The sequence below is a fragment of the Typopeltis vanoorti genome, chromosome 6, assembly GCF_054136105.1.
Source record: "Typopeltis vanoorti isolate ZY-2024b chromosome 6, IOZ_Tvanoo_1.0, whole genome shotgun sequence".
Taxonomy (NCBI): Eukaryota; Metazoa; Arthropoda; class Arachnida; order Uropygi; family Thelyphonidae; genus Typopeltis; species Typopeltis vanoorti.
This window is the reverse complement of record NC_143554.1, coordinates 16356942-16383646: the sequence shown is the minus strand read 5'-3', so window position 1 is coordinate 16383646 and position 26705 is coordinate 16356942. Positions and strand designations below refer to the sequence as shown.

At 35.8% G+C, this 26705-nt stretch overlaps 1 protein-coding gene across 2 annotated transcripts in view; it reads left to right on the top strand.

The window, feature by feature from the left end:
* The window catches only part of LOC150105310 (neprilysin-2-like), a 493284-nt gene that overhangs the window by 410989 nt on the left and 55590 nt on the right, over nt 1-26705 (top strand). For both annotated transcript variants that reach the window (XM_090394688.1, XM_090394687.1), the window contains 2 exons: nt 39-104; nt 19001-19096. In XM_090394688.1, the coding sequence (XP_090250814.1) occupies nt 39-104; nt 19001-19096 (162 nt within the window). The remainder of the gene's footprint in view (nt 1-38; nt 105-19000; nt 19097-26705) is intronic.

Genomic DNA, 26705 nt, shown 5'->3' with positions numbered 1-26705 from the left:
AATACTATGTAAAAAAGTCATTTACTTTTTTCATTCAGGTAAATGGTATCAATACCCAAGGAGAAAACGTTGCTGATAATGGTGGTTTAAAGGAAGCCTTTAGGGTATGATATAGTTTGGTTTTCTTATACAGCTTACTAGTCTTGATTTTAATAGAAAATTCATACCATTCTCCAACTGTAAATTTAACTCAACTCAGTTATGATGTATTTTAATTGAATAATGGATAGTTCATAGCCCTTTACAGAATCGTATAACAGGAATGTACATATTATGACTTCCATTATGCTTTTCATTTGTGATTCTTCACTTACTAGTTATGACATTTTTCAGTGGGAGAAGAATTTCATTTACCACAAAACAAAATTGAGGAAATAGATGTTTGCCCAATAAAAGTCTAATCATTAAGTTAGTCAGAAACTTCACTCTATTCAGTCAGAGCTATTTTCACCATCAATGAATTCTCATGGGTAGCTGTTCATAACAGCTATTGTATTGATGTCATATGATGCAGACTTGATATTATATGGATGAGTAATAATACCAAAAAGTGTGATATTCCAGAATAAAAAAATTAGAATTAGAAGTGAAGAAGTGTTTTGAAAGCAAATACCAGAAGTGGGGAGAATTAACTAACAAAAGGTAGGAAAATGCAAGTGAGTATGTTGGTGAATGTAGAGTGGTGGAAGTGAGTGAGGGTGAATAAGATTTAAGTGATAGTATGAAAGAAATGGTTGACGATGAGGAAAATATGAGATGGTAATGAAAGAGTTAGCATGCATACATGGAGTTCTTCAAAGAATGTAAGATAGAACAATCAGAGAACATTAAGGAGAAAGGTTGGATGCAAAAACAATGATAAGAGTAAAGGAGAGCGTGACAAAATCACATTTCCCTGGTGTAAATAAGGATGTTAGTGTTGCTTTTAGGGTATAGAGGTAGAAAAGTGAAAGAGACAATTATTTCAGCAAGTGCTTTCAGATAAATGTGGTTTGTGAAAGAAGGAAGACCTGAAAGAGTGTTTGGTGCATGCAAATAAGAAATGCTTGATGAACAAAAGGACTTATTTAAGACAACAGATTTACCTAATAAACTTTAGATTTACCTAATAAACTAAAGAACTACAGTAATAAACTTTAATGAAAGTACAGATATTGAAAATTTATTTATCACTAGGTTAGACTATAATAGATTTAGTTTAATCCTTTATCCCAGTGAGAGCAAACAAAGTTTGCGCCTGAAAATATCTTCAGGACTAAATATATAGTGTTGTACTATCTTATCCAGTAAGTAGTGCAACACCAAGGCAACTCGTGGCAAAGGTGGAGCAAGCTACCAGGCACTTCTAACCCAGTATCTCCCATAATGCAAAACACATTTCCTATGTGGATATGTATACTGTTATCCATTAAAGGGATTGGCCATCTACCCAGACTAGTTTCGACCTTTATTGAGGTCTCTTCAGTGGGAGCCAGGCCCAGAGCTGGAGATACCAAAAAACTTATACTTATAAGGACTGGCTTAAAGGGGCGAAGCAAGAATGCTTTTCATCTTCCCCGTTATCTGTAGAGGACAGTGTATGGATAAGGTGTTGTTGAGCAATTAAAGCTCTGATCATGGCAAGAGGGTAACAGCAATAACCGAGCCTCAGTTAGAACTTCATTGGCTACAGCATTGCCATCCATTACCCTCCAAGGGTATTGGATTGAATGAATCAATCACCGCATCGCACGGTCGATTGTTCCTTCCGCTGGAGATACCAGGCAGAAGCAGTAGCAAGTCATCTGTGCCTATGGGAGTTGCCAAAAGGTTTATCACCTTTTTTAAAAATTACTCTGGATTTAGAGAAAGATGTTGAAAATTTATTTATCACTAGGTTAGACTATAATAGATTTAGTTTAATCCTTTATCCCAGTGAGAGCAAACAAAGTTTGCGCCTGAAAATATCTTCAGGACTAAATATAGTGTTGTACTATCTTATCCAGTAAGTAGTGCAACACCAAGGCAACTCGTGGCAAAGGTGGAGCAAGCTACCAGGCACTTCTAACCCAGTATCTCCCATAATGCAAAACACATTTCCTATGTGGATATGTATACTGTTATGCATTAAAGGGATTGGCCATCTACCCAGACTAGTTTCGACCTTTATTGAGGTCTCTTCAGTGGGAGCCAGGCCCAGAGCTGGAGATACCAGGCAGAAGCAGTAGCAAGTCATCTGTGCCTATGGGAGTTGCCAAAAGGTTTATCACCTTTTTTAAAAATTACTCTGGATTTAGAGAATCCCTTTAATGCATAACAGTATACATATCCACATAGGAAATGTGTTTTGCATTATGGGAGATACTGGGTTAGAAGTGCCTGGTAGCTTGCTCCACCTTTGCCACGAGTTGCCTTGGTGTTGCACTACTTACTGGATAAGATAGTACAACACTATATTTAGTCCTGAAGATATTTTCAGGCGCAAACTTTGTTTGCTCTCACTGGGATAAAGGATTAAACTAAATCTATTATAGTCTAACCTAGTGATAAATAAATTTTCAACATCTTTCTCTAAATCCAGAGTAATTTTTAAAAAAGGTGATAAACCTTTTGGCAACTCCCATAGGCACAGATGACTTGCTACTGCTTCTGCCTGGTATCTCCAGCTCTGGGCCTGGCTCCCACTGAAGAGACCTCAATAAAGGTCGAAACTAGTCTGGGTAGATGGCCAATCCCTTTAATGCATAACAGTATACATATCCACATAGGAAATGTGTTTTGCATTATGGGAGATACTGGGTTAGAAGTGCCTGGTAGCTTGCTCCACCTTTGCCACGAGTTGCCTTGGTGTTGCACTACTTACTGGATAAGATAGTACAACACTATATTTAGTCCTGAAGATATTTTCAGGCGCAAACTTTGTTTGCTCTCACTGGGATAAAGGATTAAACTAAATCTATTATAGTCTAACCTAGTGATAAATAAATTTTCAACATCTTTCTCTAAATCCAGAGTAATTTTTAAAAAAGGTGATAAACCTTTTGGCAACTCCCATAGGCACAGATGACTTGCTACTGCTTCTGCCTGGTATCTCCAGCTCTGGGCCTGGCTCCCACTGAAGAGACCTCAATAAAGGTCGAAACTAGTCTGGGTAGATGGCCAATCCCTTTAATGCATAACAGTATACATATCCACATAGGAAATGTGTTTTGCATTATGGGAGATGCTGGGTTAGAAGTGCCTGGTAGCTTGCTCCACCTTTGCCACGAGTTGCCTTGGTGTTGCACTACTTACTGGATAAGATAGTACAACACTATATTTAGTCCTGAAGATATTTTCAGGCGCAAACTTTGTTTGCTCTCACTGGGATAAAGGATTAAACTAAATCTATTATAGTCTAACCTAGTGATAAATAAATTTTCAACATCTTTCTCTAAATCCAGAGTAATTTTTAAAAAAGGTGATAAACCTTTTGGCAACTCCCATAGGCACAGATGACTTGCTACTGCTTCTGCCTGGTATCTCCAGCTCTGGGCCTGGCTCCCACTGAAGAGACCTCAATAAAGGTCGAAACTAGTCTGGGTAGATGGCCAATCCCTTTAATGCATAACAGTATACATATCCACATAGGAAATGTGTTTTGCATTATGGGAGATACTGGGTTAGAAGTGCCTGGTAGCTTGCTCCACCTTTGCCACGAGTTGCCTTGGTGTTGCACTACTTACTGGATAAGATAGTACAACACTATATTTAGTCCTGAAGATATTTTCAGGCGCAAACTTTGTTTGCTCTCACTGGGATAAAGGATTAAACTAAATCTATTATAGTCTAACCTAGTGATAAATAAATTTTCAACATCTTTCTCTAAATCCAGAGTAATTTTTAAAAAAGGTGATAAACCTTTTGGCAACTCCCATAGGCACAGATGACTTGCTACTGCTTCTGCCTGGTATCTCCAGCTCTGGGCCTGGCTCCCACTGAAGAGACCTCAATAAAGGTCGAAACTAGTCTGGGTAGATGGCCAATCCCTTTAATGCATAACAGTATACATATCCACATAGGAAATGTGTTTTGCATTATGGGAGATACTGGGTTAGAAGTGCCTGGTAGCTTGCTCCACCTTTGCCACGAGTTGCCTTGGTGTTGCACTACTTACTGGATAAGATAGTACAACACTATATTTAGTCCTGAAGATATTTTCAGGCGCAAACTTTGTTTGCTCTCACTGGGATAAAGGATTAAACTAAATCTATTATAGTCTAACCTAGTGATAAATAAATTTTCAACATCTTTCTCTAAATCCAGAGTAATTTTTAAAAAAGGTGATAAACCTTTTGGCAACTCCCATAGGCACAGATGACTTGCTACTGCTTCTGCCTGGTATCTCCAGCTCTGGGCCTGGCTCCCACTGAAGAGACCTCAATAAAGGTCGAAACTAGTCTGGGTAGATGGCCAATCCCTTTAATGCATAACAGTATACATATCCACATAGGAAATGTGTTTTGCATTATGGGAGATACTGGGTTAGAAGTGCCTGGTAGCTTGCTCCACCTTTGCCACGAGTTGCCTTGGTGTTGCACTACTTACTGGATAAGATAGTACAACACTATATTTAGTCCTGAAGATATTTTCAGGCGCAAACTTTGTTTGCTCTCACTGGGAAAGTACAGATATTTCATACTGAAATAACAGAACATCATCAGTGTGTAGAAACAACAAGCAAATTGACACGATACACACAACAATCGGTTCACCAATTAAAAACAGTTGCCACATGCTAGAAATTAATATTAATATATAATATTAAAACTATTCTTGATATTTACATAAAGTGAGAATCTCCCAAAATTGGGGGGGGGGGGGGGGAGAGTCCCAATCATTATGATTCCGGTTAAGCCAATGTAAAAGGCTTCACAACTTTCTTTGAAAAGACGTTCATATTTAAAATTGATTCTATGGAGATGAGCTTCGTCCCACAGGATACTGTGTTTAGTGTCAGTATTATACTGTGCTAACCAGACTTTTGAGTTTTTCCATATTCAATGTAGTAATTATGTTCACCATTTTTTTTTTTTTTTCTACAGAATAGCCTGTCTGTCTAAAATTTGTCAAATTACATTCACAAGGGATCTGGTGAACACCAGCTAAAGATAGAGGTAGTTTGTTTTTTGTAGATTGTAATAGATGAGAAATTTTGTTGATAGGAAAGTATGTGGAATTACGATGATACTAATTCAAAATTCCACCAATAGGTTCAGAGATACCAGAAATATAAGTGATTAGAACTCTGCAGTCTGGCAAAAAAATTCTTAGATGTTGGAACATAGGAGTCAATTATCTGTTTGATTTTATGAGAGTTGTAACCACTTAATTCCATTAAAGTTTTGATAGTGAGAAGCTCTTTTGTCTTAAGGAAGAGGAACACACATTATGTGCTATATTAATTAATAACTCGATAACACCAGGTTTTGTGAGGTGTGATGAGCAGACTTTTGATGAATATATCTGCCTGTAAAGATAGGTTTCGGATAAACAATAGCTGAAAAGTATTGGAAGCCATGCAAAATAAGAAGGATGTTCAAGAATGGTAAACTATGAGCATTTTCATGGTGAATTGAATGCATGTGTGAAGGCTAATGATCCAATGTAGGAAAGTGGTAAGTTCATTTTCAGAATGAGGCTAAACAGCAAAAACATCAGCGATGTAATGAAACCAAAGAGAGTGTTGGGGATAAGTGGATGAGAACAAGGTATCTTCCATATGATTCAAATATAGTTTGTGAAAGGTGGAGACAGAAAGCTACCCATAGCAGTGCCTTCAATCTGTTTATAGATCTTGTTTTTCCAGCTGCAATATCCTGATTGTAAAACAAATTCAGAAGTCTTCACAACATCAGGAGCAAAATTGCCACAGACTTATATAAGACTATTTGTTTGAATTTGAATGGATTTGGAGTTGGGTAACATGAAAAAGCATTCAGTTACAGGTAGTGCAGAATCAGGGTAATAGAGTTTTTAGGAGAAGGAGACACAGGTATTTGTGTGCATGTGTGTGATCCTTGCAATGGGTGAGTGAGACTGAGAGAATGATCACATGATGCTGAATGTAGCTATTAGATTTCAAAATTGACTGAGACAGTTAACACAAGGTGTAATGAAGACTGTGTGGGCAGTATGCACTGTATGTATACTAATGCCAGAAGCATTCATCCAGAATAAGGAGGAGCTTTGGCCCTGGTTACTTCAACTTGGCCAAAAGTCATAGGCATTAGTGAGACATGATATAGTCACAGAAATAGAATGTAAATTGTATAGTATTTTCAGAGAGAAAACAAAGGAAACAGAATGGAGAAAGAGGGAAGAATTTTGCTAATGATAGGAATAGAATTGGAGCCAAAGAGAGCAGGATTACAGCAAAAGGATGAGAAGGAGCAGGACGAAATATATAATTGGTTATTCTATTAGCCAGGGAACACAAGGGAGAATGTGAATACATGCATCGGCAAATTAACACACTAAATGTAGGAAAAGTAATGATTATGGAAGATTTCCGCTACAGTTATAGATTGGTAAGGGGAGAATGGTCACAGGGAATAAAGGAAATAGAATTTATTCAGCTGCTAAGAGATAATTACCAGAAACAGCATATAATGGAAGGGACTCAGAGACCTTGTCTGTAACCAAACTGCCTCCAATTCAGGAGAGTGATCATTTTGTCTTGACCTAGGAGATTGTCAGACATACAAATATTTTAGTTCAGAAGAGATGTATGTAGAATTGCAGAGGTGTTTGAGACAAGATGAGGAGGCAGTCTGAAGTGGTATCTTGGGATAAGAATTTAGGTGGGAAAGATGTCAGCACTGGATGGAATGTTTAAAGAAAGCAGTATCAGACTGCATATCCAAAGTCAAAAGGATAAATCAGGTAGGGCTCTGATGAATAAGTAACATTATTAGCAGGAGTTTCTAGAAAAAGTTGTGCACAGTATATAAAGAGAAAGGTGATCAGCAAGCTTATGAGCTGTACAAAGTGAGGAGAAGAGTGACCAGTATGATAAAGAAGGCAAAAGCAGATTGTGAGAGAGGAAGCTAGCCGAGAAGGCTAAATAAAATCCCAGAGGTCTTTTGTTATGTCATGAGCAAAAGAAAGACAAAAAAAATATTGTCAGGTGAAGATATCGCAGTGCCATTTGTAACAGACTGATGTGAGAACAGAGGCAGATGAATTGAAGATACTTAGAATATTGCATAACCTTAACATGAGTACAGAAATTATACAAATATTAAGAATGTGCTAAAGAATTGGTGGCTCTGACCAAGCTGTTTAATTTAAATCTCGGCTTTGGAAAAGTGGAAGGGTAGTGGAAAGAGAGCAGAATGATTTCACTGCATGAAGAAAGCTCCAGGACAGAGGTAGCAAATTATAGACCAGTCAGTATCTGAGAAGTGATGGATAAGGTATTGGAAATGTTGGTAGAAGGCAGAATTCAAATTGCATTAGCAATTTGTTAATTTTTTATAATAAAGTGTCAATTGAGTTGGATAAGAAAATGGTTACATGTTGATACTGCTGGAATTTGCAAAGGCATTCAGCAGGATATCACAAGGAACTTTGCTACATAAATTGCAGCAAATAGGAGGATGGCTCATGGAAAGACATCAAAAAGCAGTATAAGGGGAAACTGAATACAGGAAAAGAGAGATGACTAGTAATGTACTGCAGGGCTGTGTACTTGAGATGCTGTTGCTGTTTAATTTGTACATCAGTGATTTAGGAAATGATTAAAGGGGCTATATCTAGTTTGCTGATGATGTAAAACTAGGAAGTGATAGTTAATGGAGATGATATAGAGATTTTGAAAGATGACATAATAGTTTGGCAGTATGGGCAAATTGTAACCCACTAGTTTAATGTGGCTAAGTGTAAGGTCACGAACTTTGTGATGAAGAGATCCTAAGCTGTGTATTACATTTGGAGCTGTAGTGGAGGAAATTGAATCAGTTTAAGGCATGGTTGGATGAGCATTGTATGCAATAGCGTGTATCTCTCATGATGAGTCTCTGACTCCAGAGAGATCAGATGTTAATAATAATACATTATCAAGAGATGATAATAAAAGAAACAAATGAATAACTTGCATTAAAGACATTCTTCAAAAAATGATTACAACATCAAAACTATTAATCACATATTGAATAAACTGACACAGGCTCGAAGACAATAAGCAGATGACTACAAAGGCATAGTTTCTTTAGCCTATATAAGGAACGTTATAGACAAAATAGCCAAAGTCCTACAAGAATACAACTTAAAAGCTGTGACCTCTACAAAAAATATCCATGATGTTAAGATCATCCTGTTTAGGTGATCAGAGAGAGAGAAAGAGATCAGATATAAGAGACCAGGAGTGTATAAGATCTTGTGCAATTGCAGTGTTTGTTACATTGGACAGATGGAACATTCTGGAGAAATCCATCAGAAAGAACACATCAGAGATATGGCGAAAAAAAAGAGTGAATAAATATGGATTGGCCTTTCACACCACCAACAAAATCCATCAATTCAATTTGCAAATCACCAAAATACTGTACATAAAATTTAACACTTATGTATGCAAATTTAAAGAGATTTGACTAGTGAGATGATGCAATGTCTGACCAAACGTAATAAAAATCAAGGCCTTATATTAAATTATCTCTGGGTAGATAATTTAATATCAGGTCTATGTGTGGATGAATTAGGCTATGAGACAAAATGTTATTTCCTGTAACAATGACACTCATGATATCTCGTTCCTACATCCAATATCTGTCACGTATTGAATGAATAAAAAAAATGATTTGTTCTTTAGAAATCTCATGTTAATAACTATTTTATATTTGTGTTCTATTGTATCAATCTGAAGAAGTACACAGTATTGTTTTACAAAACTACTAATCAATTTATCTTACTTTTTTATGTTTTTTTCCAGTATTAATTTCATAATTATGAATGCTACAAGCCACAAGAATATAAATCTTTATAATATCTCTTATAATCATAAAAGGAAATGATATCAATCCATGCTTGAGATCTGTAAGGATATCTTACTTATAGCACAAGAGAGAGAGAGACTATATCCTGCTAGGTGTTCAATTTCAATGTACTTCCCACACTTCTTTTTTTTTAGCCTTAATCAACATTGGGGGGGGGGTGCCATAGGTGCCAGGGGGAGAGCCCCCTAGTATATATATATATATATATATATATATATATATATAATATAGTAACATCTCCTTAAACATCTAATCCCCTTCGCCTCATATCATATTGTCCCAAAACTTTTGTCACTATTTTCTCTATATCTCCACCTTGTGCAGGCCTGATTATTCTGACCAGTACTCTTATTCCGTTCTTGTCCTTATGAAAAAAAAACAGTTACTCAATTACTTCATACACAGTCCAGGACATTGCCTTCTTTACCACCTTCTCTCACAATACGCATTCACTGCTGCTTCCAGCATATACTCATCTGATGCTATTAATCCTTATTCACCTTGAATTCCCATGTTTACCTTGACACTTACATACCATTCTCTTAGTTTCATTTCTTACTATTCCTACTTGCCTCACACTGCACTCTTCTCTCTCTCTCTCTCTGTCCATTGATCTCACTTGCTGCTTGCTCTTTCACATTTCCTCTTACTTCCTCAGATCTTCTGTTCACTATTGATTTTCTCATTACTCTCCCTTGCAGCAAGAGCTTCTTCAACTGAAGAAGAACAAGACTCATACCAAATCCACTCAAATGCAATCTGTCATTCTTATACAGTTCTACCCACTCCAACTGATCTCACACATTCACAAACTATTTTCTTTTCTATACATGGCACTACTAGCATGCAATTGATCTTCTATCTCATCACCATCATACTTGCAGCATGTTGTCTGTTTTTGCCATCACATCATTATCTTTCATTTTACTCAATAATCTGCTGATATTCATCCTCAGATTCTTGCAACTTGCACACTTGTATTTCTTGTGATTCACTATACTTGTAATAAAGAAATCTCCATACTTAGGCATTCTCCATTTAGACCTGTTGCCCACTCCCCTCTTTATATAGCATCCAGGGATGGCCTGTTGTTCTGCACATTTTCTCCCATTCTTTGAAAAAGCTCTTCCACATTAATCCCATAACAATCTCTTATATGTCTCAATCATATCTATATCCCTTCTCCTATCTCTGAGGCCCTGCAAATTATATTTCCTCAATCTTTCTTCATAAATGACAATTCATAAATTCCTCATAAATGACTAGTGTGCCTCAAAATGCAACCCCTAATGGCACACCACTAGTGACTTTCTGATAGCCTGTTGCCTACCCAGCTGATAAATCTGTTATCTAACTTCTCTAACCAATTTAGTTAGTAGCTTGCAATTTACTACTGTACATATATCTCCCTTGGCCCGGTACATTTTCCACCTTGTTGTAACGTGTAAGTCAATTTCTAAAACATGATCTCCTCTTCAATAAACCCATGCTATCACAGAATGCTACTGTTATCAGCCCAATCCTAGATCATATCTCACAAAACCACTCCTTACCCTCTTGCTCACAGTTTCCTTTCGTAACTTCCAGGGATGGCCTCTTGTCATCACTCCTTCCCGCTGTTCAACCAAGCGAAAGAACTCCCCAGTGTCAACCCTGTAACCACCTCTCAACAGTTTAAAAGTCTCAATCATATCACCTCTCCTTCTTCTATCCACCAAACTCTGCAATCTTTCTTTGTTTCTTTGTGTGGAGGGTGGTTGAGCCATGGAATGCATTGCCTGATGGAGTGGTGGGAGCGAGAACGGTCAGTGAGTTTAAAGAGTGGTATGATAGACTTTGTGTTTCTCAGGGGGGGACCTCCCCCTCAATGAGTCTTGACAGACTTTATGTCTTAGGAAGGACCTCCCTCGATGAGTCTTTTGACTCCTTGGAGGCCTGAATAATAATAATAATAATAGTAATAATAATAAGAAGAAGAAACCGTGGAGTCAAAGATTCATCTAGGAGGTCCCTTTGTCATACACACAGCTCATCATACTGCACCTTAAACAAATTCAAATTCTCTGCAGACATCACACTCAGGCAATACATTCCAATCATTCGCAATTCCACATGCAAAAAACATGCTTCTCACTCACTTGTTCACACCCTCCTTATACAGCTTCCAGGGATGACAGTTTGTTCTCCCCTGTTCTTCCACCATTTCAGGAAGAATCTCTTCCTCCTATCCACTAAACCCTGTAAATTGCAACTTCTTAACTTTTTCTCATATTCAACATTCCAGAGATAAATAACTATATTAGTCAATTGCCTCTGAACCCTCTCCAACATCTCTTTGTCCTTTTTAAAACTGGATGACCAAATCTGTGCACAGTAGTTTGCGTGACCTAATCAGAGCCTTGTACAATGGAACAAGAATCTCCTTACTTCTAAAAGTCAGTGTTTTCCACATCATTCCCAGAATTCATTGTGTTGTCCTCACAATTTTGGCAATATGTCCTCTAAAGTTTAGATCCTTCATATACCATTCTCTTATTTCCTCAAACTACAACAATATATCCCCACTAAGTGGAAATCCTACATTAAACATTTGCTTCCCAAATCTTAAAACCTTACATTATGCAACATTGAACTATTATCCCCACTCCTGTGCCAATTCATTCACATCTTCTTGTAAGGCCACAACATCTGCTCTACTCATCATAGTTCATCCCAACTTTGCATCATCTGCAAACAACTGAATATCTCCATCCAAATCTTCCCAAATGTCATTAACATACAGGTTAAACAGCAATGGACTTAAAACAGACCCCTGAAGCACACCACTACTGACTTTCCTCTTCCAGGATATTGCACTCCCATACACAACAATGCGCTAGTCTAATATCCAACCCCATCTGCTCTAGTTTGACTATTAACTTATGCAGCAATCTATCAAAAGCCTTTCAAAGGCTAAGTATACTACTGTGTATCAATCTCCTTTGTCCAATGAAGCTGTTACCTTATTTTAATAAGTAAGTAGATTACTAAAATATCACCTCCCTTTAGCAAATCCATGCTATCCATCAAAGATAATACCATTGTTGTCAACCTAATTCTGGATCCTGGTTCTCACCAGCCTCTCCAACACTTCAACCAAAACTGACACACACAGATAGGCCTATAATTTGATGCTCGAGTTCTGTCACCTCCCTTATGAAGCAGCACAATCTTGCCTTTCTTCCACTCCTATGGAACATGACCAGTACAAGACTCATATTAAACAAATATGTCAAGGCAGATGCCCTGGCACATTCTTTCAAAATAAGTGGTGATATATTATCTAGTCTCGCAACTTTATTAACGTCAAGATTGCTCAGTTCCCCATATACCTCTTGTTTATGTACAGTCAGTCTCTCCTCATCATCAATTGCTCTCAAACTCTCCATGATGTCACATTCAGAATTTATGAACTGCTCATTAAATATCTCAATTATATCTTCTGCAGCAGTTGTTCTTATATCATTTTCTCCAATCAATGTCATGCAATCATAATCATTCTTTTTTTTTTTGTTGGTTGCATATCAGGAACTCCCTAGGATTCTTTTTGGTTTCATTAGCTAACTGCTGCTCACACATCACTTTTGCTACATTTACCAACCAAGTCACCCACCTTGTCTGTTCTTTGTAATACTCATGGAATTGATTATTCTCATTCTTCATATTTCTCTATATTTCATGTTTAATCTCTTCATTTCACACCTACCTTATTTAGCCTTTGGACCCTTGGAATACATTTAGACATTGCTTCTACTAGACAGTTCTTGAATATCACCAAAGCAGCAATGATCTCCTTTCCAGCCAATTCTTCATTCCATAGTACACCTGCAAGCTGTCTCCTGAGTTTCTCATAATCGACAGTCTTGTAGTTCCACATATATCCTTTCCTCACAGAGATCCTCACACTGCTGGCAACCACCCGCTTCATGGTGACTCTCATCAACTGGAGGGAGATTTGACACCTCATTTATAATAACATCCTCTGATGAGATGATCACATCCAAGACCTTCAATTTTCGTGAAACTCAATTTCTTTAGTTCCAGTTGCTATCTCATCATCCCAGTCTATATTGCCATAATTAAAATTGCCCATAATCATCACCTTTTTTTATTTGCTTGCTAATTTGCTTATACATTTCCTGGTCAGTACCCTCTGCATTACCAGGTCTGTAGCAAAATCCTAAGAAGCATTTCACTGTATTCACCTGTATCTCACACCCTACTGCTTCTAAACCACTGCCATTATTTCCCTTTAGCATCTCTACCTTGTATGGACATAACTCTTTCGCTATCATCAATAGCACTCCTCCTCTCTTTTTACCCTTTCTGTCTTCACGAAACACATCATACTCTTCCATCTCTATTCCTGTCAGGATGTCATCCTTATTCAACCATGTCTCACTTATTCCAACAATTTTTAGGTTTACCCATTCGATTAATGCAACTACTTAATTTGCTTTCTTTCTTCACTTCTAGCATTTGTATATAAACATTGCTCATTCCCAGATCTATAACGTTTCATTCATCATCATCATGCTTATCAAGGATTTAGGCTTAGCATGGCCTGTTCCAGCCTTAGAAGTCATCGTTGAATCGTTTAAGAGGACGTCCTGGTTTTCTTTTTCCTAATGGCTTGTGCTTTAAGGTTTGTTTTGGTAATCTTTCTGTTTTCATTCTTTGAATGTGTTCCATCCATTTATGTTTATATTTTTTAATTTTTTTCTATTACTGGTTCTTGGTTTAATTCTTTCATAATTTCTTCGTTTCTTTTGTGATCAAATAGGGTATACTTTGCAGTTTTTCTCATAAACTTTCTTTCTGCTGTTATTAATCTTTGTTTGTTTTTTTGTTTTATTGTCCAGATTTTGCTTCCATACATTAAGACTGGTAGGGCTAATGTATTGTATACTTTTAGTCTGGTTTGTTTTTCAACTAGGTTCGGTTTAAATACAGAGTTAATTACACCTGTTATTTTTAAATATTTTGCAATTTTAAGTTTATACCTTTTTCATTTTCATATTTGATCATACATCCTAGGTATTTAAATGAATTCACCTGTTCTAAGATCTTGTTATCTATTACTATTTTAGTTCTTGCTAGATCTTGTCCTTTAAAGGCCATAGTTTTTGATTTTTCTGTTGATATTATCATACCATAATCTTTGGCTATTTCATTTAGATCTAAAATAGCTTTCTGTAAGTTATCTTCAGAATTTGTAATTATTATTTGGTCGTCGGCAAAAAGGAGAGTGTTAAGTTCACTGTAGGAGAAAGTTTAATTCTTTGATGTAAATTTTTATTCCATTTTATTATTATTTCATTTAAGTAGATATTAAAAAGAGTTGCTGAGAGGGGACATCCCTGTCAGACCCCTTGGTTTATCTCTCTCGTATATGATAGCTCGTGATTTAATCTTATTTGTATTTGATTATTTTCATATATACTTGTGATAGCTTTTAGGATATTATTTGGTATTTATTTTCTTTTAATATGTTAAATAATATGTTTCTTTTAACTTTGTCAAATGCTTTTTCAAAGTCAATAAATGCAATATGTGTTTCTAAATTGTATTCTCTTCTTTTCTCCATTATTAATTTTAGGCAAAGGCCAGGTCTATACATGATTGTTCTTTTCTAAATCCATTCTGTACTTCTGAAATAAAGTTTTCGGAATATTTCATTAGTTTGCTATTTAAGATTCTGCTATATATTTTGTAACAGGAATTTAGTATACTGATACCTCTATAGTTTTTAGGATTATCTCTATTACCTTTTTAAAGATAGGAATCAAAATTGCTTTTTTCCATTCTATTGGGGGGGGGATACCGGTTGAATAAATTTTATTTAAAAATAATAAGAGTCTTTCTTTGAATCTTTTTCCTGCGTATTTATATAGTTCTGAACCTAGCTTATCTTCTCCAGGTGATTTTCTGTTTCTTGTTTCTTTCAGGCTGATTTATAATTCTTCTTTAGTTATTTCCTTTTCATTAATTGTTGCCAGTTGTCTTTTTTAAAATATTTGTCTGTCCACAATTCTGTGTAGTAATTTAGAAATTCTTCTAATTTCAATTCAGTGTTTAATTTTATGTTTTCTTTGGTATCTGCTTTTAAGTGGTTCAAAATCTTATATAGATTGGGTCTTATTTTATAAAAATCATGTTCTAAATTAGAAACAAATCTGTTCCATGATTCTCTATTTCTGACTTCTCTTTTAGCTATGGCTCTTAGTCTTTTATAATCTATTTCATCTTCTAATCTTTTACTGCTTAACCATTTGTGATAGGCTTGTTTTTTCTTTTTGATTATTTCTTTGATTGTATCATCCCAGATCTTCAGTTTTTTCCTTTTATTGAATTTTTTGGTCTTTCCTAAGCTTTCATTTGCTGCTGCATTTAGTATCATTTTTATATTAAGTCATTCTATTTCTATTTCTTCATTTTGTTTTATTTTATCTAGATATTGGTTAATTCTTTGTTCATATAGCCATTGTACATTTGTGTCATTCAGTAGTCTAGTTTTATAAACAAATGTTTCAAATTTTCTGTTAATTCTTGTTACTTGTAGCCATTTAGCTGGTAATCTTAATTTTATTTTAACAAGGAAGTGGTCACTGCTTATTTCATATCCTCTGTGAACTGTAACATCTAGTTGAAAGTTTATTTTTTCACTAGGTTAGACTATAATAAATTTAGTTTAATCTTTTATCCCAGTGAGAGCAAACAAAGTTTGCGCCTGAAAATATCTTCAGGACTGAATATAGTGTTGTACTATCTTACCTGGGTAAGTAGTGCAACACCAGGGCAACTCTTAAACTAAATTTATTATAGTCTAACCTAGTGAAAAATAAACTTTCAACATCTTTCTCTAAATCCAGAGCAATTTAATAAAAAAAAAGGTGGTAAACCTTTTGGCAACTCCTATAGTTAAAGATGACCTTGCTACTGCTTCTGCCTGGTATCTCCAACTCTGGGCCTGGCTCCCACTGAAGAGACATCAATAAAGGTCGAAACTAGTCTCGGTAGTGGCCAGTCCCTTAATGTATAACAGTATACATATCCACAAGGAGATGTGTTTTGCATTGTGGGAGATACTGGGATAGGAGTGTTGGTAGCTTGCTCTACCTTTGCTAAGAGTTGCCCTGGTGTTGCACTACTTACCCAGGTAAGATAGTACAACACTATATTCAGCCCTGAAGATATTTTCAGGCGCAAACTTTGTTTGCTCTCACTGGGATAAAGGATTAAACTAAATTTATTATATTTAACATCTAGTGAAAATTTTGATGTCTTTTCATTTAATATAAAATAATCTAACATTGATTTCCATCCTCTTGCTGCCCAAGTATATTTATGTATGTCTTTATGTTTATAGAAGGAATTCATTATTTTTAGGTTATTATAAACTACAAAGCAATCATTATTACCATTCCTGTTTAGAGTATGTTCTCCATGTATTCCTATATTATTATTAATTTTCATGTTTCCAATTCTTGCATTTAAGTCTCCTGCTAAAATTATGTAATCATTTTTATTTATTTTATTATATATGTTTTATAGCTGATTATAAAAATCAATATTATCCTGTTCTCTTCCTTCTGGGGAATATAAACCAATTATTGTTAATAGCCTCTATCTATTTTTATTCTAGCTTCTATTATTCTTTCATTCCATAATTTATAATGCTTTAACTATTTTGAAAGGGAGTTATGAATCCAAATCATGACTCCTGCTTGTGCTCTTTGGTCTCTGTCGACTCCACTGTATATCACATTAAAATTTTCGGTTCTCATAGTTCTTTTTAATTTCTTTTTTTGTTTCAGTGATTACTGCTATTTTAAAATTTCTTTCATTTAATAGTTGGTCTAATTCTATTTCTTTATATGCTATTTCTCTTACATTCCAGTTTGCTATGTGTATTATATTTTGTCGTTTCCATTTTTGTTTTACCTTTTCCATTCCAGGATCGTTTTCCATAGATTCAATCCGATTATCTTTTTCTGTCAGCTTACAAGTAGAATTATGTATGTCTTCCTGAGCCTCTCCATGTCAGGGGACTAGCCTGACGATGGAATAGTTCATTGATGAACCTTTCATTGATGTCCCTTATTAGATGTGACTTCTCCATACTTTACTTGAGCCATTTCTTTTTCTCATTATTCATTTTAGAACCTCCTTCAAATCCAACTTTTCCCTTGATCTCAGGTCACCCCCTTCCCTTTTTGTCTACACATGCATTCACATCCTCTTGGATCATCAACCTTTCTCATACTGTATTCTCGAGTTCTTCCTGAGCCTCCCCTTTTCCTTGCACACTTGTTCTCTCATTCTCTATACTCATGCTACCCACATCTTTATTCATAACCACTGCTTCAATCTCTCTCTCTCTCTCCCCTTTCTTACTCTCCTGCTGTTTCACTTCTTACTTGATCAGATTCATTCTCTGTACTCATTTCTCTACCTTCCAGCAGCAGTCTCTCCAAATGACTCACACCAAAACCTTTCAAATGCAGTCTATCACTCATATACAGTTCAATTCATTCTTCATACTCATTCCATACATGAAGAGTCTGCACTCGTTTCTCCTCGCACATTTCTGTTAACATATCATCACAGTCTTCACTCTCCACCTCATTTCATCACTGTCCTACCTGTGCAACATCCTCACTGCCTTTCCTATCACACTATTATCTTTTATTCTTCTTAACAACCTCCTGATATCCAATCTTACATGTTCCTTGTTTCTAGTCAAGTCATTTGTCCCTACAACCACTACCAACTCTTTTGCTTGCTTACTCCTCGTATCCAATACCTCAATCACTCTATTCATTTTACCTTCAGGAAAACCAACCTTATGCATCTTCTTGTTTACACCTCTAGTAATCGAACACCACTTGGTGGTCTTTCATTACCTCTTTCATACTGATATCATTTGTTTTCATTTTTATTCTTACATACATATCTCAAATTCTCTTAATTTCACTCCACATCTGTTTCATCTCTTGCCTCATCTTAACCAACTCAGCAGTCAAATCTTGCTTCACATTTTTGCTCTCATTCACTCTCAGTTTTATTGCCAGCCATACATTCTTGTTCTCTGTCAATACCGCTTGCCACCTTAACTTTACTTGGAATCTGTTTTTCAACTGCTGCAGATTCATATTGCTTTCATCATTCTTACCATCAATTGTTAAGTTTGTCAGATCACTTGTTTGCTTTTTCAAAATTTTTTACCAATTTTTCTCTTCTCTTTTACACTATCCCTCTTTGCTATCAGATGAGCATTCATCCTCCTCATGACATTCTTACTACTAACACTTTCACTTACCAATATGTTACCACCTTCAAGTCCTCATTCAGATCACATCCTTCTATCTACTTTAAATATCCATAATTTATCTACATAATTGAATAAATACATATAGCACCCCTCACATTTCATGAAATAATTGAAATGAAAATTAAATTCCTGCACAGACAATGCCACCACCATCTTTCCTTCACCGGTAACTATGCTCTGCTATAAGTTTAGTAATTTCGTAAACAAGCTTAAATAAACTTGCTCACACACTAGAAATGCTGCAAGTGCACTATTACAGCAACTCTTGCTCATAAGACTTATTTACAATTAATTATTCCAAAAAAGTTATCTGAAATGGGAGCCTTCTTTACACAAACCTTCCAGCGAAGTGCCACCTGGCAACCAATCAACAACTACTTTGATAAATTGTTCATTAAATATTCTTTGCAGTGATTACCATTTCCACCAACTAATGTCATCCTCTTATAATCATTCTTTTATCTGTTGGCCACATGCTGAAATAATAATGGCTGAAAAAATGAGAATATATTAGTAATAATTTTCATTCCTGACTAAGTATATTCTAACATAAAATTTATTAAATATGTAAGTTTTTCTGGTTCTCATACTTCATACAGCATTTCCTTTGCAGGCATACCAAGAATGGGTATTAAAGAATGGACATGAATTGCCTCTTCCAGGATTAAATTATACACCAAATCAATTGTTTTGGATAAGTGCTGCAAATGTAAGCAATATAAAGCAATCATATATAATATTTTCTTGATATTTAAATACGAATAAAATATAATGGTGCTTTAATATTTTGTTCATAAATTCAGAGTAATATAGTGAATTTATATGTACTATAAATTGTTTCAAATTATGGAGTCAAAAGATTCATTGCAGGAGGACTACAATCTCATGCAAAATGATCGTAAAAACTGTGCCTTAAATCTCTTCAGTTTCTCCACTCACCAACCCTCTCAATGCAAAGAACCTTCTCCTCACTCCTTTGCTCACACCCCTCCATATTCAACTTCCAGGGACAGGAACGATCCCTTGTTCTATCCTTGTTTCTCTCTACTCTATGAAAATCTCCACATTAATCTGGTAACACCTTCAGTTTATCTTCATATCCCAGACCTAACACTGACTCAGTGAATCTTCTCTGGGCTCTTTCTAAGATATCTTCATCTTCTTAAAAACTCGGCAACTAGATCTATACACAGTTCTCTTCTTAATGTGGCATTATTAAGGGAACACCATAACCTCTTTTCTTCTGCATGTCAAGGTCCTCATCATCATTTCCATAATCTGTTGTGATGTTTTCACAGTTTTAGCAATATTACCTCTAAACTTCATGTCTTTGTCTACCATCACTCCCAGATCATCTGTCATTTGATCTTCCATCCCTTCAAAGTTTCTTTCCCCCATTAATTGTATATTCTACATTCCTTCCTTAACATCAAATTTCAAGACCTTACACTTTGCACCATTAAAATAGTAGCTACATTCACTTTGCTCACTCATACAGTCTATTCAGTTCTTCCTGTAAGGCCACAACATCTGCTCTACTCTTCATAGTTCTTTCCAGCTTTACATCAGCTTCATATCTGTATGGTATCCTGCTAATGATGTTTCATTTTTGAGATACCTGCTGATACATATCTGACAGCCAGTCACCCATTTATATCACAAGTTCCTTATCCAGTACCATTTGTTTCAGTTTAGTTACTAGCTTGTCACTTGACAACCTATCAAAAGTATATGAAAAATCCAAATATACCACTGTATATGTCTCTCCCTTAAGCCCTTTGATCAGAAAAACCTAGGTTCGATTCCCATTCATGATGTGAGAAACCTTTATCTGGTCTCTTTCGACTAAAGGTGAGTTAGACGGTCTCACATGGAGATAGAGGGTTTTACCCAGAAACTTTGGTTTTTCATTCCTCAGAACAGGCAACCACCCCATGAACACACAGATCTACAGTCATGAATACTTGCCCTTAGGAGGATGCAGCAGAGGAGTGACAACCCGGCTGCATTAACCCATCATAAACCTCTCATTAGGGGACTCTACCCATCCTAAGGGACAGATGAGAAGGGACAGAAGGATATATGTCACTCCCTTATCCAGTGAATTCATCTTTGTCATAGTAATAAACACATGCTGACTATCCTAGAGAATAATGTGCATATCAATCCAATTCTGCATCCCATCTCTCACCAATTTCTCCACTACTTAAACCACATAGACTGGCCTATAATTTGTAGTGTCCATCTTTTCTCTCCCTTTGTAAATGGAACAATTTTATCCTCTTTCCTTTGGGACTTGCTCTGTTGCAAAACTTGTGTTAAACAGGTATGCCAAGGGTGCCATTAACTCTCTGGAGCATTTCTTTAAGACACATCATGATATGTGGTTGGTTGGTTAAGGCCTAATGCCTTAACATCAACTATATATAATTCCTCATATATCTCCTGCTTACTCACTCTCAATCTCTTCTTCACCAAACCCTCTACAGTGAAGTTCCACAAGATGTTTGCATTCATGAGGATAAAATATCCTAATAAACTGCTCATTGACTACCTTAACTATATCCTCTACAGCAGTTACCAATCTACCATTTTCATCCAAACGTATCATCCTCTCATAATCATTCTTACTTTTTACTTGCCACATATTGAAAGAACTCCAGGAGTTGTTCTTCTTACTGTTTTTATCATTTGGTGTTCTTACCAACCAAGCTGTGTTCCTGACTATTTCTTTGTGCTCCTCGTTTAACAGATTATTACCTTTCATCTTGTGCTGTCTCTGAGTATATACTTCTAAGTACAGGTAACCCTCGTATAACACGGTACTTATACAACACGATTTCGATATAATGGGGTCTACAATTTCTAGTAACCCTTTATTATTTTTTTCATATATTTTTCACCGTGGGACTTATTAAAAATCAAATTTTATCTTTGTTAAATTTGTGTCTGCCTGTATCGCACAAGTAGTTATAAGTTAATGAATTCAGTTGAAGAGAATTAGCACTTCAACTCTGCACTTGTCAGTTGCCTTTGTCTTTGGGTCGCTCAATCTTTTGCTAATATCGCACCAATCCTATGCATGTCTTTATAGCTGCTCTCCCATGTAAAACAAAATTCAACTTGTACGTATTGTAACAATTAAAAAAAAATTTGAATAATTTATAATCGTATAAAAGGATATCACCTGTAAAGCGTTGACATGCCAGCAAATATCTCAGAGGTGGCACGAGTGCCACCTCTGGCACAAGTTCCATTGGTTCACCATCTAGGGGTTTACTGTATAAAGTGTTTATTGTTGAAAATTGTCTTCGTTTTCTGCATTAAGAATCATAAGTGTGTTATTCTCAAGCTGAGCAGTTTATTTTCTGGTGAGTTCCATACATATGTGATGCTTTTTTTTTATGTAAAAGTTTATTTTTATTGTAATGGCCACTAAAACTGCAACAAAAAGGAAAAACCAACATTGGAGAGGAAATTCATTTTTCTCGAAGAAAAAATTAAAATCTTGGATTGGTTGAAAATTGGAGAAAAACCAGGAGTTCTTGCAAGGACTCTGAAATTAAATGAATCAACAATTTGAACAATCAAATAAAATGAACATAAAATCCAAGAAAGTGTTATTGCTGGGTCAATGGTAAGTACAAAGTGTTTTGCTCATGTACGCGATATTCTAATAGAAAAAAATCGAGAAAAGTCTAATGATTTGGATGGTGGCAGGCCAACAAAATGGCATGTTTGAAAATTGGTTTTTCAAGTGTTTTGTACCCGATGTAGAAAGTTATACAAAGAAAAAGAATATGGACTTCAAAATTCTACTAGTTTTAGATAACGCACCAGGCTACCCAACAAATTTAAGCCATCCGAATATTAAAATAACTTTTTTGCAACCTAATACTACTTCACTTATTCAACCACTTGACCAAGGAACAATATCAACATTTAAGTCATATTATATTCGGCAAACATTCCAATTAATTTTGGAAAAAATGGAATCTAATTAAAACATGACACTGACTCAAGCGTGGAAAGAGTTTTTTCAATATGAATTGTGTGAAAATTATTTATCTGTGCATTAAGGAATTATAACCTTCTATGCTGAATGCTTGCTGGAAAAAAATATGGCCTGAAGCCATTGTGGAACAAAATTTCGTACCTCCAGTGGATGCCGAGCTACGTCTTATAATAAACGTTTTTTGGTGGAGAGGGCTTTTGCGGTATGGTTAAAAACGAAATTAGTGAATTAATTGATGGAGAAACAGATTTAAATGAGGAGGAACTGGTACAATTAATAGATGGCAGCGAACCAAATGGTGGGGAAAGTTCAGCCGAAGATTCTGATTGTGATGAATCCGTTAAAGAATTCAGTTTAAAGAAATTAGCAGAAGATTGGACTTGGCAAGAAAGTTGGGAAAGTTATTTTACGGATAATGATGGCTCAATGGAGCACTCGGGGAAAATTCATGAGACAATTGGATATTTGTTTAGCGCCATATTATGAACTTAATAAAAAAATTGTAGCATAGTGGTAAGCAAAGCATTATTACTGATTTCTTGTTAACCAAACCAGCCGAAGTAAGCAATGAGAATTATAACAAATGATGTCCAAGAGATTTCAAGTGGTGACGACCTCCAGCCACTTAAAGAACATCTACGAAATGTTATTTCTGAAGACAGTGATAACAATTAAAATATGCGCTTTATTTTATTGTGTCTAAAACATTTATGCATTATGTGCAATGAAATTTATGTACCGTAATTTTTATAATTTTATACTATATATTTGTCTCATAGTTTATTATTATTATTATTATTCAGACCTCCATGGAGTCAAAAGACTCATCGCGGGAGGTCCTTCCTAAGAAACACAAAGTCTATCAGGACTCATCAAGGGGAGGTCCCCCCCCCTAAGAAACACAAAGTCTATCATACCACTCCTTGAACTCATTGACCGTTCTCGCTCTCACCACTCCATCAGGCAATGCATTCCATGGTTCAACCACCCTCCATGCAAAGAAACCACTCCTCACCCTCTTACTCGCAGTTTCCTTTCGTAACTTCCAGGGATGGTCTCCTTTCATCACTCCTTCTCACTATTCAACCAAGCGAAAGAACTCCCCAGTGTCAACCCTGTAACCTCCTCTCAACCGTTTAAAAGTCTCAATCATATTACCTCTCCTTCTATCCACCAAACTCTGCAGTCCACATTCCCTCAGTCGATCCTCATAACTATCATTGTACAGTCTTGAAACCATCTTTGTTATCCACCTTGGTACCCTTTCCACGGTTAATTTATCCCCTTCAAATCCTGGGGACCAAATCTGAGAATAATAGTCCAAGTGTGGTCTGATCAGGGTCTTATACAATGGAATGATAACTGTTTTATCTCTGCAGGTCAGCGTCCTTCTCATTATTGCAGCAATCCTCTGTGTTACCTTCACCACCTTTGCAATACGTCCCCTAAATTTCAGGTTTCCATCAATCATCAACCCGAGATCTCTTGTCTCCCCTACTTCCTCCAGTATAACTCCTCCCATAGAGTATGCAGTATCCCATCGATGTTCCCAAACCTCAAGACCTTACATTTTGCTGCATTAAACCGACATCCTCATTCATTTGCCCATCTATCTAGCTTATTCAAATCCTCTTTCAGGGCTGCTGCATCTGCACTATTACTTATAATCCTTCCCAGCTTCGCATCATCCACAAACAACTGAATATACCCTTGCAATCCACTGACAATGTCATTGATATAAAGTTTAAACAATATAGGTCCCAGTACTGAGCCCTGTGGGACCCCACTTGTAACCCTCTGCTTCCTTGAAACTGCCCCACCATATACTTATGTTTTCTTAACTTACATGAATTACCTGAATTAAATAAAAATATTGTTTTTGTTGGATATGTCATTGTTGTTTATATAATTAAAAAAAAAAAAAGATTTCGGATCCTAACCCTACTTTTTCTGTGTGATCTGAGTCTCACATAATGCGATTTATATAACGCGGCATTTCTATGGAACCTAACATCTGCGTTATATGAGGGTTACCTGTGTATCCTTTCCTCACAGAAGTTCTGATATGACTGGCTGTAACCCAGATAATTACCTCATGGTCACTCTAACCAACTGGAGAAATATTAGACATTCCCTTTTTGACCACATCAGACAATCGGAAATGATTGATGAATAGATTGTGAACGAATTGAATGGAAATTGTGCTCCCTGAGAATTATGATTACTAAATGGTTTCTTTAGCATTTTTTTTTTTCTCTCTAAGTGTCTTCATACTGCAGCTGAAAGAGATTAGAAAGAAAGTGGTTGTAATTCTTTTAATGATATGAGAAACTCTGTACATGATTGTTCACCTGAGGCTGAATTTGCCATCTATGATTGGAGGTGGCAGGATTCATTCAGATAAACTCCTGAGTTTATTTTTGGGGTGAGAGAGAGAGAGAAGAATAGAATTAAAAAAAATATTACTAAAAAATATTAGAGAAACGAAGAGTAACCTTGCAGTTAGCAATGGATTGCATTATAACTTACTCTAGTTTAGAATTATATTTTACTTTATGTACAGTTCATATATTACATATTCATTTTTAAAATTATGGATTCTACAACTGTGTTAAAATAACTCTTTTTATTATCCCGACGTTTCGATCTTCATATCAAGATCATCATCTGGAGCATACACAAATATACAAGACAAGCTGCATTACATTACAAACTGTAAGCTAGAGGAACAATGAATTGATCACATGTTATTCTACTGGCATGACCTCTAGTGAAAAAAAAAATAATAAAATAAATAAATAAATTACATTAAGCTAGATTTAATTTATGATTACATGAATAAACATTCTTTCTTACAGATAGTTTTCCTTCGAGTAACAGTGATGTCCTATTTTTTATTATTACAATTGTTATTTTTGATTTAAAAAAAAATTAAAAATTAAAAATAATAATAATAATAATAATAAATTATTATTATTTATAAATTACAACAAGAATAAACATTCTTTCTTACAGATTTTTTTCTTAACAGTAGAATCCATAATTTCAAAAATGAATGGTGATCACCATGTAACACTAAAAGAAAGAAATATATTACATATACAGGGTGTTCGGGATAAATTTGACATATTTATAATTAATTATATTTTTCCGTAAGTTACATGTATTAACACACACTTCTCTTCATTTAAAAGTTTGGACCCTTCTTCATTCATATACAAGATGTCAGAAAGGATGGATAGCTGGAACCCACCTGAATCATGGAAGAGAATAACTTGTATCATGATGATTCGTGCCCGCCATCAAAATAAGGATATTACGACTGCTGCCCAATGCTCCCTGAATACAGTAAAAACAATCAGGCATGAACTAGAGACTTGCAATGGTGACTACGAGGATGTAGCAAGAAGAAAGATCCCTAGCAGACGATCTGATTGCGTTCGTACAGCAGAATTCCTCGCAAATCTGCAGGAACAGGTGTTGAAGAACCCTGGCATTGGAATTCGGGCTTTGTTCGTGGAGTTGCTAACTGTAGTCAAGCCCTGGATAACAAGGGTAGCCAATGGTAGGCCGTATGTATGGCAGCAGGATTCGGCCCCTTGCCACACCTCTGGGAAAAGTCAAAAATGGTTGTCTGAAAATTTCTACGACTTCACCAGTCCAAATGTTTGGCCTCCAAACTCCCCAGACCTTAACCCCATGGATTATTTTGTATGGGGCGCAGTTGAAAAAGACACCAATCGCACTTCCAGTAATACAAAAGCCCAGTTAATGGATAAAATTAAAACAGTTTTTGCGGCCCCTTCCCAGGGAGACTGTAGCATCAGCTTGTTCGAGGTTCCGAAGCAGAATTGAAGCTGTGATCGATGCTAATGGTGGTTATTTTGAGTAAATCTTGTTGATAGTATTGTAATTAACTCTGCCTGTAATGTTTTTTTGTCAATTCATTAAATTTAATAGATACAAAGAAGATTTTCTTTTTCCTTACGAAACTGTCAAATTTATCCCGAACACCCTGTATCTATCACTTTCTTCCATTAGAATATCTCATCTTCCTTTATGCATTATGCTCAATGTTCCATAATCTCTGAATAATTCATCTTCTTATCAGGCTATGTAGATAAAATTATAAGAAAAATATCTTTTGGTTTATAAAAAAAAATATAGGTCTATGAAAAATGCATAAAATACAGCTATGTGTGCATATTATCAACTGTTTGCTGGTAACAGTTGATAATATGCACACAAAGATGAAAAATGTTTCATCTCTAGAGCAGGGTTCCAGACTATGTAAAAAATAAAA